This window comes from Ooceraea biroi, chromosome 8, assembly GCF_003672135.1.
Source record: "Ooceraea biroi isolate clonal line C1 chromosome 8, Obir_v5.4, whole genome shotgun sequence".
NCBI classification, from domain to species: Eukaryota; Metazoa; Arthropoda; class Insecta; order Hymenoptera; family Formicidae; genus Ooceraea; species Ooceraea biroi.
Genome location: NC_039513.1, coordinates 785,089 through 804,522, shown reverse-complemented (window position 1 = coordinate 804,522; position 19,434 = coordinate 785,089). Strand labels below are relative to the sequence as shown.

The following is a 19,434-nucleotide window of genomic DNA, read 5'->3' as shown; positions in this document are numbered from 1 at the left end:
GCGGAACTCGCGTCTCGTGGACCAACTAACGAACCTGACTACGCCTGGTCGTTTTCTTCAGTGCCGTATGCCGTGCGTTAAGACAGTCACGGGAGTAACGCCTTATCACCGGCTGTTAGAACAGTATCCGGACATTACGAGGCCGGAAGGACGACCGAGGGAAACGAAGCATCTCACTCAGCATCACATTGAGACCACGCCGGGGCCGTCTGTAGCATGCAGGCCGCGGAGACTCGCGCCGGATCGTCTGGCGATTGCCAAGCGAGAATTTAGTAAGATGGTGGAGGCCGGAATTGCGCGACCTTCGAAGAGTTGTTGGTCGTCACCTTTACATCTGGTACCGAAGAAAGACGAGGAATGGCGAGCCTGTGGAGATTACAGGGCGCTAAATGCACGGACAATCCCAGACCGTTATCCTGTGCGCCATATACAGGATTTCTCACAATCACTCCAGGGGAAATGTATCTTTACCACCTTGGATCTTGTTCGGGCATATCATCAGATCCCGGTAGCGGAGGAGGATATCCCGAAAACTGCAATCACCACGCCGTTCGGCATGTTCGAGTTCCCGTACATGTCGTTCGGATTGCGAAACGCGGCGCAGACGTTCCAGCGGTTCATCGATGAGGTCCTGCGCGATTTCGAGTTCTGTTACGCGTACATCGATGATATCATTGTCGCCTCATTATCGGAGGAGGAGCATTTGGACCACTTGCGAGCGTTGTTCGAGAGATTGCGGACATACGGGGTGGTGGTGAACCCCGTGAAGTGCGTGTTTGGCCAGCCGGAGGTAGAGTTCCTGGGGTACCGGGTGTCGGGTGCCGGGACTCGACCGTTACCCGCGCGCGTAAAGACCGTCCGGGAGTACGAGTTGCCGGAGACGGCTAGGGATCTCCGGAGATACCTCGGGATGCTCAATTTTTATCGGAGGTTCTTGGCAGGAGCCGCTGAGACCTTGGCACCGCTCAACGATCTTCTCCAAGGAAACACAAAAGGCCGTACACCTATAACGTGGACGCTGCGAGCGCGACGGGCATTCGAAGTGTTGAAGGAAGGTTTGGCGCAGGCAGCCCTGCTGGCGCATCCGAGGATCGACGCGGAGCTCGCACTGTTTACCGACGCGTCCGAACATAGCGTCGGAGCGTCCTTACAACAGCAAAGCGAGCACGGCTGGGAACCTTTGGCTTTCTTTTCCAAAAAGCTAAACCCAGCCGAGTCGAAGTACAGCGCGTTCGACCGTGAACTGTTGGCTATCTATCTTGCAGTAAAACATTTTCGGTATATGTTGGAGGCGCGTGTATTCGCGATTTATACGGATCATAAACCCCTGACGTTTGCTTTTCGACAGAAGCCCGAGAAGAGTACACCCAGACAGTTCCGACAGTTAGATTTTATTGGTCAATTCACCACGGACATTCGATATGTGAAAGGAGAGGAGAATGTTGTAGCAGATGCGCTATCTAGAATCGAGGAGTTGCAGTCCCCGTTGGATTACGACGCGTTGGCGAGATCGCAGGAGGATGACGAGGAGCTTCGCGGGTACCTGCACCGGGAGTCCGGCCTCAGGATGGACAAGGTGGAGATCCCAGGCACAGGGATTGCTGTGTATTGTGACACAGCGGCAGCGACGCCACGACCGTTCCTGACAAAGCCCTTTCGCCGGGCCGCTTTCGACCTGGTGCACAATTTGGCTCACCCGGGAATCAGAGCGACGGGTAGACTCGTAGCACAGCGTTACGTATGGCCGTCGATGAGAGCGGATTGTCGTAATTGGGCACGGACATGTGTGCCTTGCCAAAAATCCAAAGTGTCCCGGCACGTGGCGGCACCACTGGGAAAATTCGCAGCTCCATCCAGCCGCTTTGAGCACGTCCATTTAGACATAATCGTGATGCCGGTCTCGGAGAATAAACGATATTGTCTGACGTGCGTGGACCGCTTCACACGATGGCCGGAGGCTATCCCGCTGACAGACCAGGAGGCCGAAACGGTGGCGAGAGCCTTCTACGAGGGGTGGATCTGTCGATTCGGGACGCCGCTACGAGTCACGACGGACCAGGGGCGCCAGTTCGAGTCCCGACTTTTCCGGCGGTTAGCTACCCTCACGGGGGCGCAGCATTTGAGGACGACGGCATACCACCCGCAGGCGAACGGCATGGTCGAGAGATTTCATCGCCAACTCAAGGCGGCGATTAAGTGCCGGGAGAGCAGTCGGTGGACCGAGGTGCTGCCTACTGTTCTGCTCGGGATCCGTGCAGCCTGGAAGGAGAACGCACAGGTGACAACGGCCGAGCTGGTGTACGGGCAGACGCTAAGACTTCCGGGCCAATTCCTGAATCGGCAGGCGACGTGCGAGAGCGGCGACGTTGCCGATTTCGTACGAGAGTTGCGCTGTCAAATGGAAGAGTTGCGCCCGGTTGACGGAACGAGACATGGAGAGCGAAGGCCATTTGTATACAAGGACTTGACCACAGCCGAGCAAGTGTTCGTGCGACACGACGGCCCGAGGTCAATGCTGCAGGCACCGTATGACGGACCGTACACGGTTGTCAGTCGCGATGACAAAGTTTTCGTCGTGCGAAAGCGCGGGGAAAACGTAAGTATTTCGATCGATCGACTTAAACCTGCGTACATAATTTCAGAAAGCATCGACAATAACAGTTCGGCAGAGACCGTGAGAGAGACGATACACAGAGAGAGCAATGAACCCGGACGAGCCGCACTCGCACAGCCGAGCCGGGAGCAAGACAGAGCGATAACAAGGACGAGGTCTGGAAGAACGGTCCGATTTCCCGAACGTTTCCAGGCGGGTCTGCGATAGCCGGAACTCTGTATTACCGCGCATATTATTTTATTTGTTTTTTTTGCGTTTTGACGATCTGATTATATCTGCGGGCATTTTCGTTCCTCAGTACATAACCGCATCGAGAAGTAATTGTACATAGTATATCCATCGTAGTCAGTGACGCATCGTAAGACTAGATTCTGTGACTCTATACTAGTTATTCAATTATGTACTCATTATTTATCACTCTTGGTACACACGGACACAAGCAACTTTGCATACGCATATATGTATCGATAACATTTGTAATTTTAGCCAGCCCGTGCGATCAAACATTTTAGACTTTTATTTTTATATTCTTTATTGTATTTTATACGTTTTTTTACGTACTTCATTTATATATTATTTATTGTATGTTTTTTTTTTTTTAATTTTATTCGTTTCCGTACACGCCGCACGTAGGATCCGCATTAGTAATTTTTTTTTGTCAAGTAATATCGTGCCATCGGCATAGCACTGGCGAGGGGGTACTGTGGCGATTATATGGCCACATACGTCATCGCCTAGACGGTCGGCAGTATCGCGCGGCTAGACTCAGGCGAGGCAAATAGACCGAAAAACACGTCGTCAAAATAAACAGATTAGCGGATAATAGACTAGATCGTTAGATAGGGAATCCCCAATGAGCCGTTGCAGATTTGCAAGTGTTCCGCGAAATGTCGGGGGATTCCGTACCGACGACCGTGACGAGGCATACGCGCGGCGGCTGAAAGTGTGGTGATCGCGTCATGGAGGCGCGGGTCACCGAAAGAAGCAGGGCGCCATAAATAGGCGGAACGATTCCTCCCGTAGGAAATTCAAAAGGACCTTCGAGAGGTCCTACGAAACAAACAGGCTCGTGAGAGTAGGCTTTCGACGACCAAGAGGTCGACAAATAAGGGATTCGACTGGTAATCGTCTACGCGAGCGGACGTGTCTTTGTATATTCGGACTCAGAATACAATTCGGGCTGTGCTCATTATACACCGAGCAAATATTATAATCTTTTAATTACACCCGATCCGCTCCTTTTTTTACTCGGCACACGAAGAGCCAAAGTGGCTTTATCCATTTTTCGAGAAACACCAAAACTTGTTTGCTTTACTCGACCACAACAAATGAACTACTGAACGCATCTGTTTGAAACATTACGGTAGACCCTGTGAAGGATCAAACATGAGGAAAATCATAGCCATTTGATACTTCTGGTACTATCTCTGTGTCAGGCCTAGAACTTTTCGAACTACCCTCGTATATAGTATATGTAGTATACAGGGTGATTCAGAACAACCACGCGTCCTTGCAAAGACGTATTCTGGAAGTAATTCTGAGACGAATTTTCCTCTACGAAAATTTTGTCCGAAGCTTACTTTTTGAATTATTAAAGGAAATAGTTAACGAGTAACGGGCCGAGTATAAGAGGCAGACAGGGGCGGCGCGCGACGCGACTTACCGCAACGCTTACGCGGGGCGCTCAGCTGATCGCTGCACACACGATACCTACTAAATACATGCATGTGATACATCACACAACACGCGCGCGCGCGCGCGCACGCACGCACTCTCTCTCTCTCTCTCTCTCTCTCTCTCTCTCTCTCTCTCTCTCTCTCTCCTCATTCACTCACTCACCTGTACAGATTCCATGTTCTCATGCTTGACGAATTGTAGCTTGACGGATGAATAATTTCACCGTGGCTCAGATCGCACCTCACGTTTCCATCCACAAATCCACACCGAGTAATAAGCCAGAAGTTTTTTTCTGTCATAAATTGTCATCACGTATCGATACGCACTCGGATTTACTGACGCACTTGAGTGATAAACGAATCTATCGATTTATTATTGCTAGTCGCTACCGATAAATCATTCGGCGACTGAAAATTATTCAAAGAAGGAAATACACATTACGCACAATCACAGTAATCGATCAGAAATTTTCTGGACACGTCTTTTATAAATTGTATCGCGTATCAACACTTTCACGGATTTATTCACACACTTGATCGATAGAATGAGGCATTTACGAATGCCTCTATCGGTTCATCACTGTTAATCACTACCGGTTAATTATTCGGCGATTGAAAATTATTCGAAGAAGAACGCGTACATAACGCACGTAACCCGACGCGGAGATAACTCGATAACAACAATCAGGTTATGTTTTTATAGTAAACTGCATGAATTCGTCAAGGCTGACTTATCGATACTGTAAATCCGATCGATAAATTAGATACTATGATAACCGGCAGGGGAATGCTTCGAAACATTCGTACTGCCAAGTGAATAGTAGATAATGTCTGCCTGTAACGTGTCGATTTTTTAAAAATAATTTGCGAACTCGAAGAGAATGTTCCTCGAAAATAAAATATTTGGTTGCCCTGAAAAGGGCAGATTAATTATTTTAGAACACTTCCTTTTACAGCAAGTGTTCGAAGTGTCCGCCGTCCATTGTGATGCACGCTCTCATGCGTCTCAATAAATTTTCTTCCGTTTTCTCCAGAACTTCGTCCTCGATTGAGAAAATGGCATGGTGAAGTTTGTCATTTAATTCTTCGATGGTCTCGGGAAGCTGCCTGTAAATGACTTCCTTGCAGTAGCCCCACAAGAAAAAGTCCAGTGGATTGAGATCTGGAGATCTTGCAGGCCACCGTATCGGGCCATACCGGCCCATCCAACGTCCGGGAAATTGCTGATTTAAAAAATTTGTGACGATTCTGGCGTTATGTGGACCAGCACCGTCCTGTTGAAATACAATTTTATTTCTATTTATTAAAGGTACTTCTTCCAGAAAGTCCGGCAGATTTTCCGTCAGAAATCCCATGTACGATGCGCCATTTAATGTTTCTGGAAGAATAACTGGGCCCAATATTTTTGTACCCATAATTCCAGCCCAGACGTTCAGTTTCCAACGAACTTGGAAATTTCTGAGTCGTGTCGGTCGAGGATTCTCGGCGTCCCACACATGCATATTGTGTGAGTTCAATATTCCTTCTCGCGTAAACAGCGATTCATCGCTGAATATTACGCAAGACGGAAGTTCTGGATCTTCGTTCACTCTTCTGAGGAAATCCTCGCAAAATCTCTTTCTCCGAGGATAGTCTTCTTGTCGTAAGTGTTGCACGCGAGTGTAATGATAGGCGTGTAATTTTTCTTCTTTCAATATCCTTTGGACTGTGGAATAAGACAATTCGTGCTCTCGAGCAATGTCCCGAATGCTAGTTTCAGGTTCTTGCTCAATAGCACGAACGACTGTTTCCACGTTTCGTAAGGTTCTCGCATCACGATGTCTACCAGTGTCTTTTTTCTTCGGTAAAACGCTTCCGGTTTCGTATAATCTTTGAGCTGCTGCAAGTATAACGTTAGGCCTGAGATGTCTTGCTCTGTTCGGATATAATTCCGCGTATCTTCTCGCAGCAACGTGATATTGTCCCTGACACTCACCGAGTGCCATCAGCATATCGTAATATTCTTCATTTGTGTACGCTGCCATTTCGCTCTGTTTTTTCGCTTTTAATAATCGAGGGATTATTGATTGCAGTATCGATCGCTTCATCCTATTTATGCGATCTTCGCGGGGGGTCGCGGAGGGGGTACCGACCCCCCGCGAAGATCGCATAAATAGGATGAAGCGATCGATACTGCAATCAATAATCCCTCGATTATTAAAAGCGAAAAAACAGAGCGAAATGGCAGCGTACACAAATGAAGAATATTACGATATGCTGATGGCACTCGGTGAGTGTCAGGGACAATATCACGTTGCTGCGAGAAGATACGCGGAATTATATCCGAACAGAGCAAGACATCTCAGGCCTAACGTATACTTGCAGCAGCTCAAAGATTATACGAAACCGGAAGCGTTTTACCGAAGAAAAAAGACACTGGTAGACATCGTGATGCGAGAACCTTACGAAACGTGGAAACAGTCGTTCGTGCTATTGAGCAAGAACCTGAAACTAGCATTCGGGACATTGCTCGAAAGCACGAATTGTCTTATTCCACAGTCCAAAGGATATTGAAAGAAGAAAAATTACACGCCTATCATTACACTCGCGTGCAACACTTACGACAAGAAGACTATCCTCGGAGAAAGAGATTTTGCGAGGATTTCCTCAGAAGAGTGAACGAAGATCCAGAACTTCCGTCTTGCGTAATATTCAGCGATGAATCGCTGTTTACGCGAGAAGGAATATTGAACTCACACAATATGCATGTGTGGGACGCCGAGAATCCTCGACCGACACGACTCAGAAATTTCCAAGTTCGTTGGAAACTGAACGTCTGGGCTGGAATTATGGGTACAAAAATATTGGGCCCAGTTATTCTTCCAGAAACATTAAATGGCGCATCGTACATGGGATTTCTGACGGAAAATCTGCCGGACTTTCTGGAAGAAGTACCTTTAATAAATAGAAATAAAATTGTATTTCAACAGGACGGTGCTGGTCCACATAACGCCAGAATCGTCACAAATTTTTTAAATCAGCAATTTCCCGGACGTTGGATGGGCCGGTATGGCCCGATACGGTGGCCTGCAAGATCTCCAGATCTCAATCCACTGGACTTTTTCTTGTGGGGCTACTGCAAGGAAGTCATTTACAGGCAGCTTCCCGAGACCATCGAAGAATTAAATGACAAACTTCACCATGCCATTTTCTCAATCGAGGACGAAGTTCTGGAGAAAACGGAAGAAAATTTATTGAGACGCATGAGAGCGTGCATCACAATGGACGGCGGACACTTCGAACACTTGCTGTAAAAGGAAGTGTTCTAAAATAATTAATCTGCCCTTTTCAGGGCAACCAAATATTTTATTTTCGAGGAACATTCTCTTCGAGTTCGCAAATTATTTTTAAAAAATCGACACGTTACAGGCAGACATTATCTACTATTCACTTGGCAGTACGAATGTTTCGAAGCATTCCCCTGCCGGTTATCATAGTATCTAATTTATCGATCGGATTTACAGTATCGATAAGTCAGCCTTGACGAATTCATGCAGTTTACTATAAAAACATAACCTGATTGTTGTTATCGAGTTATCTCCGCGTCGGGTTACGTGCGTTATGTACGCGTTCTTCTTCGAATAATTTTCAATCGCCGAATAATTAACCGGTAGTGATTAACAGTGATGAACCGATAGAGGCATTCGTAAATGCCTCATTCTATCGATCAAGTGTGTGAATAAATCCGTGAAAGTGTTGATACGCGATACAATTTATAAAAGACGTGTCCAGAAAATTTCTGATCGATTACTGTGATTGTGCGTAATGTGTATTTCCTTCTTTGAATAATTTTCAGTCGCCGAATGATTTATCGGTAGCGACTAGCAATAATAAATCGATAGATTCGTTTATCACTCAAGTGCGTCAGTAAATCCGAGTGCGTATCGATACGTGATGACAATTTATGACAGAAAAAAACTTCTGGCTTATTACTCGGTGTGGATTTGTGGATGGAAACGTGAGGTGCGATCTGAGCCACGGTGAAATTATTCATCCGTCAAGCTACAATTCGTCAAGCATGAGAACATGGAATCTGTACAGGTGAGTGAGTGAATGAGGAGAGAGAGAGAGAGAGAGAGAGAGAGAGAGAGAGAGAGAGAGAGAGAGAGAGTGCGTGCGTGCGCGCGCGCGCGCGCGTGTTGTGTGATGTATCACATGCATGTATTTAGTAGGTATCGTGTGTGCAGCGATCAGCTGAGCGCCCCGCGTAAGCGTTGCGGTAAGTCGCGTCGCGCGCCGCCCCTGTCTGCCTCTTATACTCGGCCCGTTACTCGTTAACTATTTCCTTTAATAATTCAAAAAGTAAGCTTCGGACAAAATTTTCGTAGAGGAAAATTCGTCTCAGAATTACTTCCAGAATACGTCTTTGCAAGGACGCGTGGTTGTTCTGAATCACCCTGTATATGAAGCATTTCAGAATCTTTGCAACAAACTCCGAGGTGGGGTAAGTCTCAAATGATCCTCCTCGAGAAGAGGAATGCTTTTCTTTTTTTAACTAACTCAAAAAATATTCAATTCAAAAAATATTGTTTTGGCAAAAACGTGTTTAAAGTTGAGAATACAATTTAATCATATATTTATGATATTCATGCAATGTTTCTTCTAATCAGCGATTCCAGATCCTTCTCCATCTAACCTTCGTGGACTACCAAAAAGTGTTTGACTCTATCAAAACATGGGCCGTACTGACGGTATGATAATGTACCGGTCAAATCCAAGATTATACGCGATTTCTTGACCAGATAAGGTATCACAACTCGAAAACCATTCTTCGTCTGATTTGGCTCCGTGTATCTTCTCGATATTCCAGAAACTCAGATTGGTGATAAAATGAAAGCATTATGACATTCAGAACATCCAAAAGACTTTGATCGTAAGTTTGGAAGCAATTCCGAAAACGGAGTACAATGACTGCTTCGAAAACTTTCTTCTTCGCTTCCATTCCAGCGTTATAATGACTTAGGAGAAATATAGTTTAAATAATAAAAATAAAAACAAAAAATAATGTTTTTTTCGATACCAATTGCACCAAAGGCTGAATGCATTATGTATTGGGTCGTCCGGAAAGTTCGTGCCGATTTTGAAGGAAAATGCAAAGGCAACATTTTTTTATGTCGATAAATATTTATTGTCTTATGTATGCACCGTTTTGTTTCACAACCTTTGTCCATCTTTCACGCAACTGGAAGATTCCATTCTCCCAGAACTTCTTAGGTTTCTCGGCGAAAAACTCCTCAAGGTGGTTTTTTATGTCGATCAAAGAGTTGAAGTTCTTGCCGCTAAGAGAATTTTGCAAAGACCTAAATAAGTGAAAGTCTGAAGGTGCAATGTCTGGTGAATACGGTGGGTGAGGTAGCACATCCCAGCCAAACTCCAACAATTTTTGTCGGGTAGTCAAAGAAACATGAGGTCTGGCATTGTCCTGATGGAACACGACGCCCTTCCTATTAGCTAATTCTGGACGTTTTTCCTGAATCGCTGTCTTTAATTCGTCCAGTTGCGAGCAGTACTTATCTGCATTTATCGTTTGGTTGTGTGGTAGGAGCTCATAATATAGGATTCCTTTCCAATCCCACCAGAGCATGACTTTTTTTGGATGAAGGCCGGCTTTCGGAGCGGTTAATGCTGGTTCATTTCGCTTACCCCAGGATCTTTTTCGTTCTACATTGTTGCAAATGATCCATTTTTCGTCACCCGTCACTAATTGCTTCAAAAATGGTACGTTTTCGTTGCGCTTGTACAGCGAGTCGCAGATGGAAATGCGATCCATTAAATTTTTTTCGGCCAAATTATGCGGAACCCATACATCATAGCGACTTACGTAACCAAGCTTCACTACATGATCGTGGATAGTGGTTTTCGATATTTTCAGTATCTCTGCTAATTCACGTGTCGTGTAGCGCGGGTGGTTATTCTCGATCAGTGTCTTGAGTTGGTCATTATCAGTAGTAGAGGGTCTGCCCGAGCGTTCTTGGTCTTTAAGGTTAAAATCACCAGCTCTAAACTTAGCGAACCACTTATGTACGGTTCTTTCAGCTAAAGCGCCTTCTCCGTAAACAGAACATATCGAATTTGTTGCTTGTGAGGCATTTTTGCCTTTCCGGTAATAGAAAAGCATCAAGTGCCTAAAATGTTCTTTGTTTTCTTCCATCTTCAAAAGAGTACAAAACTGACACGAATCAATTTATCTCAAAAAACTTTTTTCCTAAAGATGCGTTGAAATGTCACCTTTAAGCATATGTATATAAATCGTATGTTTTCAATAACATTGATATATTCAGACATGTTCCAACGCCATCTATTAAAAATCGGCACGAACTTTCCGGACGACCCAATATATAGATTTTATCATGATATGTATATTATTAGATCGGTGCAAAAGTTCTTACCGATTTTGCAACCTTTTTTTTATTGAAGTAATCGATACAGCATAAATCACTCAAAATATTTTCTATTGTTTTATACGACTTTTTTCTATCTTTCTGATAACATTCGAATACCACGTCGAAAGGAGTCATCTTTTGCAGCGACCCATTAACAAAAACTTATGCACCAAATATTTAATACCTTAATATATTATTTAATATATTAATTTAATGATAACTCAATTCACCTGAATTCCATATAACTTGGAATACCAAATTCGCGACCACGCTGCATATTAAAGGATACTAAATCCATTCCGAATTTTGCTCCCACTTTCTTGAATAAATGATTTGTTACCTGCAGAAAATAGAAATAACATAGAGTAATTATTGCACTTGCACATTTTTGCTAATCACTCTTTTACCTCCTGCGTTATGGAATCATCCATAGCCTGTGCGACCTGATTCATCAAACCCATAAAGTATTCATCAAATACACCAGCACGATATAGATCATACGGACGTCTTATTAAATCTGATAATCTCTTTGAAGCTAAAAATAAATTGTAATTAGAAGAAAATAAGAGGAAAAGTCGAAGGACAATTCTTTGGGGAACTTACAGTAAAGTAATAAGAGAACAGTTAATGGATAGCCTGTTGCAAATATCGTACATTTCTAATAAAAAATGTTAAATTTTCCCTAAAATTTACTTTTATATGATTTATTAGATTTCATGGTAAACCTTAACAAAAAGAGACTCACCTCCCATAACCTTGACCTTAACATATATTATAGAAATCATCTTCCTTAGCAACCTTCTGCACGTTTTAACCATCGCTCGTTGTTTATTAAAAAGTTATTAACAAAAGAACTTTAATGGTTTTAGATGAATTTTCAGCTGTCCACGCCAAGCAAGAATTTAGCTTTGACATATATTATAGAGGTCATCGTCCCGAGTAATTTGCAGAAAGTTTTAGCCGTCGCTCATTGTTTATTAAAAAGTTATTAACAAAAAACATTTAATGATATTGCACGAATTTTCAGCTGTCTATGCGAAAGGAGAAGTTAAGGGTTCTGTTGGGTTAGGTTAAGTTAAGCTTTTGCGAGGAGGAGGTGCAGAAGGAGGGACCCTTGGCGAGGCATGGACGATGATGCGTGGTCATCGTGATTGAGGTTCTGATAAACTTTTGGGTGGCATGAAGGATGGGCTTACACAGTCTTCCATGGGCCTCCTGGTAGAGGCGGCGGTGAGGGCAGGACCCAAGACCGACCTTGAATCCTCCAAGGTCGGCCGTTGTGGCTCTCAGGGCGACGGACAGTCAGACGTCGTACATTGATATATTATACAGGACTAGAGAAAAGATTAGCATTCAGGACCTCGGTATTTCTAACCCTCGCATTCGGAAAGTCTTGGATGGTGGACTTATAATTAAGATCTCCGGTGTTGTGGGTGCTGCTCGAGCGGATGTTTTGGCTGGCCATTTGAGGGAGACGTTCGGCAAGGAAGTGGTGGTTAATCGACCGGTGGTCAAATACCTGGGAGTGTAGTTGGATTCCCTTCTTTCGTTTCGTGAGCACTTTCGCCATGTGGAGACCAAGGCTGGGGAGTGACCCATGCCCTGGGACGTATACTGCCTAATTTGAGAGGGCCCACCGAATAAGCGTCGTCTATACTGCAATATCGTTGATGTAGGACGCAAGTTATTATTGGTCACGGTTGTTTCGGCACATATCTATTTCATATTAGTCGTGCTGAGAATGTTGGCTGCCATCATTGTTGCTATGACGTGGACTCATCTGAGCACATCCTGATGCGATGTCCTGCTTGGGCAGATGAGTGAGAGACATTGGGCCATGATCTCTCTCTGCCGGTCATCTTGGAGAGGATCGTTGATCGGAGGAAGGAGTGATCAGCGTTCTCCAAGTTCTGCAATGTTATACGCGCGAAGAAAAATGCAGAACGTGTTCAGCAGGCTCAGGTTCCTCCGAGTAGGTTATTGGACCTAGGTAGCCGCTATTGGCTGTCTGGGTCTTTGTGTTTGTCTATTAATCAATTTATTTATCTCTTTTATTTTCTGACTGGTCTCTATTGACCTTTGGATTTTACTTATTTATTAATTAGTGTTTTTTTACTTATTGATAATTTTGTGGCCTAGCCGTTTTTGGCCGCGCGCGCGTGTGTGTGTGTGTGTGTGTATGTGTGTGTGATGCGTGCGTGATGTGTGATTGTATGAGTGTATGGACTTGTCTGGGGCGGAGGATAGGTGTTGTGATGATGGAGTTGGGACTCATATATAAATGAGGGTCTGCTGGGACGAATGCCTATGGTAGTTCCCCGACTGGCCCTCACGTGAAAGAACTTGTGTCCCGGAGAGGGCGGGTTTAGTGGGTAGGCCCATTTGACCAGCATGGGTCCTCAGGAGAATTCCATACTCCCCAGTCGAACGGCCGGCCGGCGATGCATAAAGCATTTTTCCCCTCCTACTGGAAAAAAGGAACAGAATCCCTTCCCTGCTCACACTTCCGTTATGCATTCTATAGATCTTTTATAGCTTTGCAGATTCCAGTGCTTTATGCTGTGTGGCGAGGAAGGGGCTTCGGCTGTACCTTCTTCCCACAAAAAACCTAACTTAACCTAACCTAATTCAACCCGTAACACCTCCTTTCGCGTAGACAGCTGCAAATTCGTGCAATAAACGTTATTTATTAATAAATATTAAACGTTGTTTGTTAATAAGTTTTTAACAACGAGCGACGGCTAAAACTTTCTGCAAATTATTTGGGACGATGACCTCTATAATATATGTCAAAGACAAGTTCTTGCTTGGCATGGACTGTTGAAATTCATCCAAAATTATTAACCATTTAACTTCTTTTACTCAAAGGGATGACCTTCATAACATATGTCAAGGTCAAGGTCATAAGAGGTGGGTCCCCTTTTGTCAACGTTTACTGATTTCATTATTTGTATTCATATTTTTCAATTGTTATTGATCTCTTAATACAAATGTAATTGATCTTTTTATGCAATGTGATATATTATGATGCAATGTTGTTTACCAATAAATTTGTGCGCCTTGCTCCATCGTTCCACGGCCGTAGGTAATAGCGAATGACCGAATCGAAAAGCAGCAGCAGCGAAAGCGTCTATTACACCTGGATTTATATTCGGATCGTATCCATCCCAATATTTCTGCAATAGGTTAATGTTTTTTTTTTAATGTCAATATGGCTAGCATTAATACTAAAGTTTGTTCAACGAATGAAATGAAAACTAAACAACAGATGCACATGTCGTCAAATCATTAGATACACTTGTTTTTATACAAATATTCAAATTATATTTTAAATTGTAGACGACAGAGGTATGCAGGAAAGGGTAGCCAGGAATACCAGGATATTCAGGAATCAGGGAATTTATTATAACGAAGTAATGTTAACAGGACGAGGCAGAGAGAGAAAAGGGCGTGCAGTGCCCGGCGACCACGTCTTTTATATCCGCCCACATCGCAGTCTTCGTAAAATTGTTTTTTAGTTGTCGTCAAGACAATTAATAAATATTAGGGGTGTGATTTAGTTTTGAGGGTTTTTTTTGCTCAAAAACGCATGTATTTAAATATGATAATGAATGAATACCTTAATCAAAATATTTTCCTTCGTTTTCTATAACTTTTTCTCATCTTTCTGGCAAGAGATGGATTCCACGACGATAAAATGACTCTTCTTTTGAGTTGATCCATTCGTCGACGAATTTTCGCACTTCTTCCAAATTATGAAAGTGTGTATCCTCTAAAGCGTGTTGCATCGACCGGAACAAATAATAATCGCATGGAGCAATGTCTGGAGAAGACGCGGGGTGCGGTAAGACTTCCCATTCAAGCTCTAATAGTGTTTGTTTCACTGATAACGCAACGTGAGGTCGAGCGTTGTCATGAAGAAGAATCACTTTCCGTCGTTTACTCGCAATTGGTGGTTGTTTTTGGTCCAATACTTGCTTCAACTTGTACAATTGGTGTCGATAACGATCAGCCGTAACAGTCTCATGCGGATTTAACAGCTCATAGTACACTATACCTTCTTGATCCCACCAAATACAGAGCATTACTTTTGAACCGTGAATATTGCGTCTCGGAGTGGATGTTGATGGTTCGCCTGGATCCACCCATGATTTTCTGCGTTTCGGATTATCAAAATAGATCCACTTTTCATCCCCAGTAACAATCCGAGACAAAAGACTTCTTTTTTTGCCTGGCGATCAACGAAATGCAAATGTTCAACTGGTTCGCAATGGCACTTTCCGATAATTGATGTCGAACCCATTTCCCTTCTTTCTGAATTTTTCCCATTTCATGTAAATGTTTGGTAACTGTTGTACGATCAACATTTAATGCTCTGGCAAGTTCTGAAGTGGATTGTGTTGGATTTTCGTCCAATAATGCTTGCAAATCTGCATTTTCAAGTTTTCTTGGTTGTCCCGAGCGTTCTTTGTCCTTCACATCAGTATCACCACTTTTAAAGCGTCTAAGCCAGTATTCACACGTCTTAATTGATGGGGCAGAATCACCATAAGTTTCCACAAGAATTCTATAACCGTCAGCCGCAGTTTTCTTTTGATTAAAAAACAAAAGCAACGCATGTCGAAAATGCTCTTTCGGAAGTTGCATTTTTACGATGATATAAACACGACTGTTATTGCATCTATTGCTATAATGCTACTAAATGTCATGGATAATGTCAACACTGTAAGAAACAACAGTTATCGGAAACAGCTATTGGAACAAACTGACACTACAGCCATCTGTTGCAAAACCCTCAAAACTAAATCACACTCCTAATACGTAGCCTAGATATTAGGCAAATGAATATGTATCACTACGGTAACTAGATAGGTTGCTACGATGCAACGAACAAATGTAATATCGCATGATCGGCTCGTCACTCGCCGCCAACGGTTCTCAACTCAATTATTGCTCACAAAATAATATAACAATACATAGACGCATGATAAACATAAAACGCACAATCTAAAAAGCAAGAAATCTAACAGCCAAATCTTCCTCATTTTTATCTTTTATTTAACATATTTTAAGAATATATATTTAGAAGTGGTGTAAGGGCGATAAGTAAACCACATCGAGTAATGCGAAAAAGAAGCAACCTCCCTCCTTACTATATTCCTCTCTTGATGTAATATTTTAGTTTAGATTGTTAGGAGTATTTTAATTAACAACTGTTATCCGCCTGAATTTATAAAGAAGCATGTGAATAGAAGACATAGAAGCATTAAATACAATCATTACACTTCTAAGAATGTGGATGATGAAATGGATAAAAAACATTTTATCATGCCTTATATTAAAGATTTAAATATGAGTGCTGAAAGAATTTTGAGATCGAAGGGTTTCGGTGTGATATATAATATTCCTAAAAGACTAGACAGCGTTATAAGGAAAGGAAAAGATAGACTGAATGATTTAAAATGCGCGAATTAGTTTATAAAATAAATTGCTCTAACTGCGAAGCTTGTTACATAGGGCAGACTGGGCGACATTTACAGACGAGATTTAATGAGCACAAGTCTAATATACGTAGAAATGACCACTCGGTTGTTAGTAAACATCGACTTACTAACAACCATGATTTCGATTGGTCTAATCCTCTAATTTTACAAATGGCTGAATAACTGTTAAACTGTTAGACATAGCTCACACAAGTCATAAATATTTCTTATGCAAAATTCGATAATCTTTTCAAATATGCAATAAAAAATACTAGTTTCCATTTAAAAACCACAGTTGACCTTCATATGTTCTCGAAAAATGACCTTGGTAAAATCACAAGGTCACCACCTTTTGATCCCCTCGGAACCCTACAAATTTCATCTAAAACATTTTGTTCTATCGGACTTGATTTTTGACATATTCAACTGGACTGTTTAAAATGGCTCACCCTGTATAGTTGGTGCTGTACGCTGATAACTACTTAAGAGGGGAGGGTCAAGTAAATGACCTAAATTTTGCGATTTTTTAAGAGACTAATAAATCGATTGTTTTGAAAATTAGTACATGTTTTTATATAGTATTAATCTACACGCAGTGTTCGAGATTCGAACCATCTCGAAGGAGAGCGAATCTAAACGCGCGATTTACCGATCCCGAATGTTCGAGAACATACAGTCGAGTTATTATTGTGATTCGCGAGCTCTACATCACGCGATCAGCTGTACAAGGGAGCGAGAGAGAGAGAGAACGATTCCTAACATCGGCCTACGTGACAAATAGCGAGGCAAATATGTTTTTCTGTCTAAAAGGACGGTCGCTTGGTCTCTGGCTCAACACAGGAGTTCAGTGCGAAGCTATCCGCCGCAGAGTAAAGCTTCAAACCCGCGATAGTCTTCCGAGACTCCGAACAAAAAACTCGAGATACCCAGTGCAAGAATCTCAGCCGTTCGAGTCGGAGCACAATTGAGACGACATATTCACCGAATCTCCTCGCGAATTCTCTCTCACGCTCACTTGAGCGCAATCAAGTTTGATCGGATATCCGCCGAGATCCATTTCAACCCGAGGCCTCAAGTTAAGAAAGTGCCCGGCCAGTAAGTGGAAATATTATCTGGAGATCTCCTTGGCCTACGAGAACCTCTACGGTCAAGCGAGACCGACCTAACACGTGAACCAAAAGGACGAAGTAACGTCGGTTCGGGTTCGAGTATCTGTACGTGAAGTGCGCGCTGCTCATGACTGAATGTGCGAATAAAGCTATTTTTGTTATCGTTAAGACTGTTCAGCTTTCATTCCTTTCAGCGGCGATTCGTCGCTGCGCCTATACGCATCTCTAGCTCCCATCGGAGCTCTGCAATTCCGCGGGCCGTTGCTGACTCGGATCTCAATACCCGCTCTCTTCCACAACACACAGGAATTTTTTTATGTAAAAATAATAAAAATTTATTGAGCTGTAGCTGCTTGAAGTTACCTCCTCACGAACGCGCCGGGGATTGCAGAGACCGCTGTAATCATTTGAAATCAAAATTTGAGGAAAATTTCATAAATTTATGAAAAAACGCTCAGCATGAACTTATTTAAGAAAAAAATCTAAAATTGAAAAAATAATAGCAATTTAAAAAAAACAGCTTTTTTCTTTATAAACATTGCAAAAAAAACTGTTTATTACAAACATTTTCAGAATCCGATAGGTTCATGCTGAGGAGAAGATGTTAAAGTATATCTACAAGGACATATCGATTGGTTGAAAATTCACTGAGCTACATTCCCCGGCGCTCAAAATTTTGCGTTTTTGAGAAAAACGCGTTTAAAGTTTTCGGTACGGCAAAATAGTGTTTGTGGAAACTTACAGTTGATTTATATCAGTTTGCGATGCCAGGTCCATACAATAGGCCTTCCTTTTCCTCGAATTGCTCGAGCAAGCCGTTTGTTCCTCTTTACGAGCTGTTCTTACCTTTTTGGTGCTGTCGAGGCTGCGGCGCTCTCCTGCCTCTGTATACGATGTATATCGTACATGTCGGCAAAATATTTACAGTGCCGCCCAATTTCGAAGTCCAATTCTTGCATTACTTGCAGAATAAAAGTATAACCTTCATTGAACATCCTAGCAGCCAAAAAGCGGCTATCTCTATAATTTTTACGCCGCAGTTGAGATGTTTAGAAGCTAAACGCCACACAGTAGCGTTGAAGCTTTCGTTTGCGTTCTGCGTGTAACCACCTAAACATCTTTCAAGCAAATCCTTGCGGAACAAATCTTCGTATATTGGCAAGATATTCTTCTGTACATCCGGATGTAGCGGAGTGGGGTGTTTAAAAACCTCTAACTCTTTTCAGCCTCGGCAACGCGATAAACGCACCACGAGTCGGTGCCCGTGGGACAACAGTCGTGCTGCGGATTCTCGTCGGTTGAAATCATATGGTAGTACGTTGCCATAATAGCTTTTCTCATTTCTTCAACAGAATTAACATTTCGTCTTATAGCGAGTCCGTAGTACTTCGTTAATTGTTTTATGAGGCCATCCGTTAGCTTTCCTTTGCCACCAAGCTTAGCAGTTTTTTTTGTTTCGTAAGCGGCAGCCCATTCTTTTCTCTACATGACCTACACATTCACTCTTTGTTACTTTAAAGTCGTATACCTGCGCTTGGCATCGACCGGAGCGCGTCACTAAAACCGACGCTATAAGAACATTTAGAGTTCGAATTTCATTCTAAAAATATAGGAGCATATTCTATAAATCTATACATCAAAAACTATTGATTTAAGTAAAAAAATCAATTTTTTGGTCATTTTACTTGACCCTCTCCCCTTAAATAATCAAGAAAATAATCAAGAAAAATCAACTAACTAATCAAGGAACATCTGATACTGATTACTGAGTAATGAAATAATTGAAAGAATTTTCGGTCTGATTACTGATTAATCAAGTAATTAAAATTATTTCGTTCTTATTGATGATTAATCAAGTAACAAAAGATTTTATACTATAATTACTGATTAATCAAATAATTAAAAATTTTTCACTTTGATTACTGATTACTCGAGTAATTAAAAAATTGTTTATTTTGATTACTGATTAATAGAGTAATTAAGAAATTGTTCTTTTTGATTACTGATTAACCGAGCAATTTAAAAATTGATTATCTTGATTACTGATTAATCAATTAATCGGGAATTATTTCTTCCTGTTAAATAAATAATTAAATACTCAAGTAATATTAATTTATTATTAATTTTTTG

At 42.5% G+C, this 19,434-nt stretch overlaps 1 protein-coding gene across 1 annotated transcript in view; it reads right to left on the bottom strand.

Annotated features, from left to right (window-relative positions):
• The window catches only part of LOC105280833 (chorion peroxidase), a 62,582-nt gene that overhangs the window by 24,322 nt on the left and 18,826 nt on the right, over positions 1-19,434 (bottom strand). The window contains exons 8-10 of the mRNA XM_011341652.2: positions 13,756-13,888; positions 11,120-11,247; positions 10,943-11,052 (exon numbers count right to left, since the gene is read on the bottom strand). Of these exons, the coding sequence (XP_011339954.1) occupies positions 10,943-11,052; positions 11,120-11,247; positions 13,756-13,888 (371 nt within the window). The remainder of the gene's footprint in view (positions 1-10,942; positions 11,053-11,119; positions 11,248-13,755; positions 13,889-19,434) is intronic.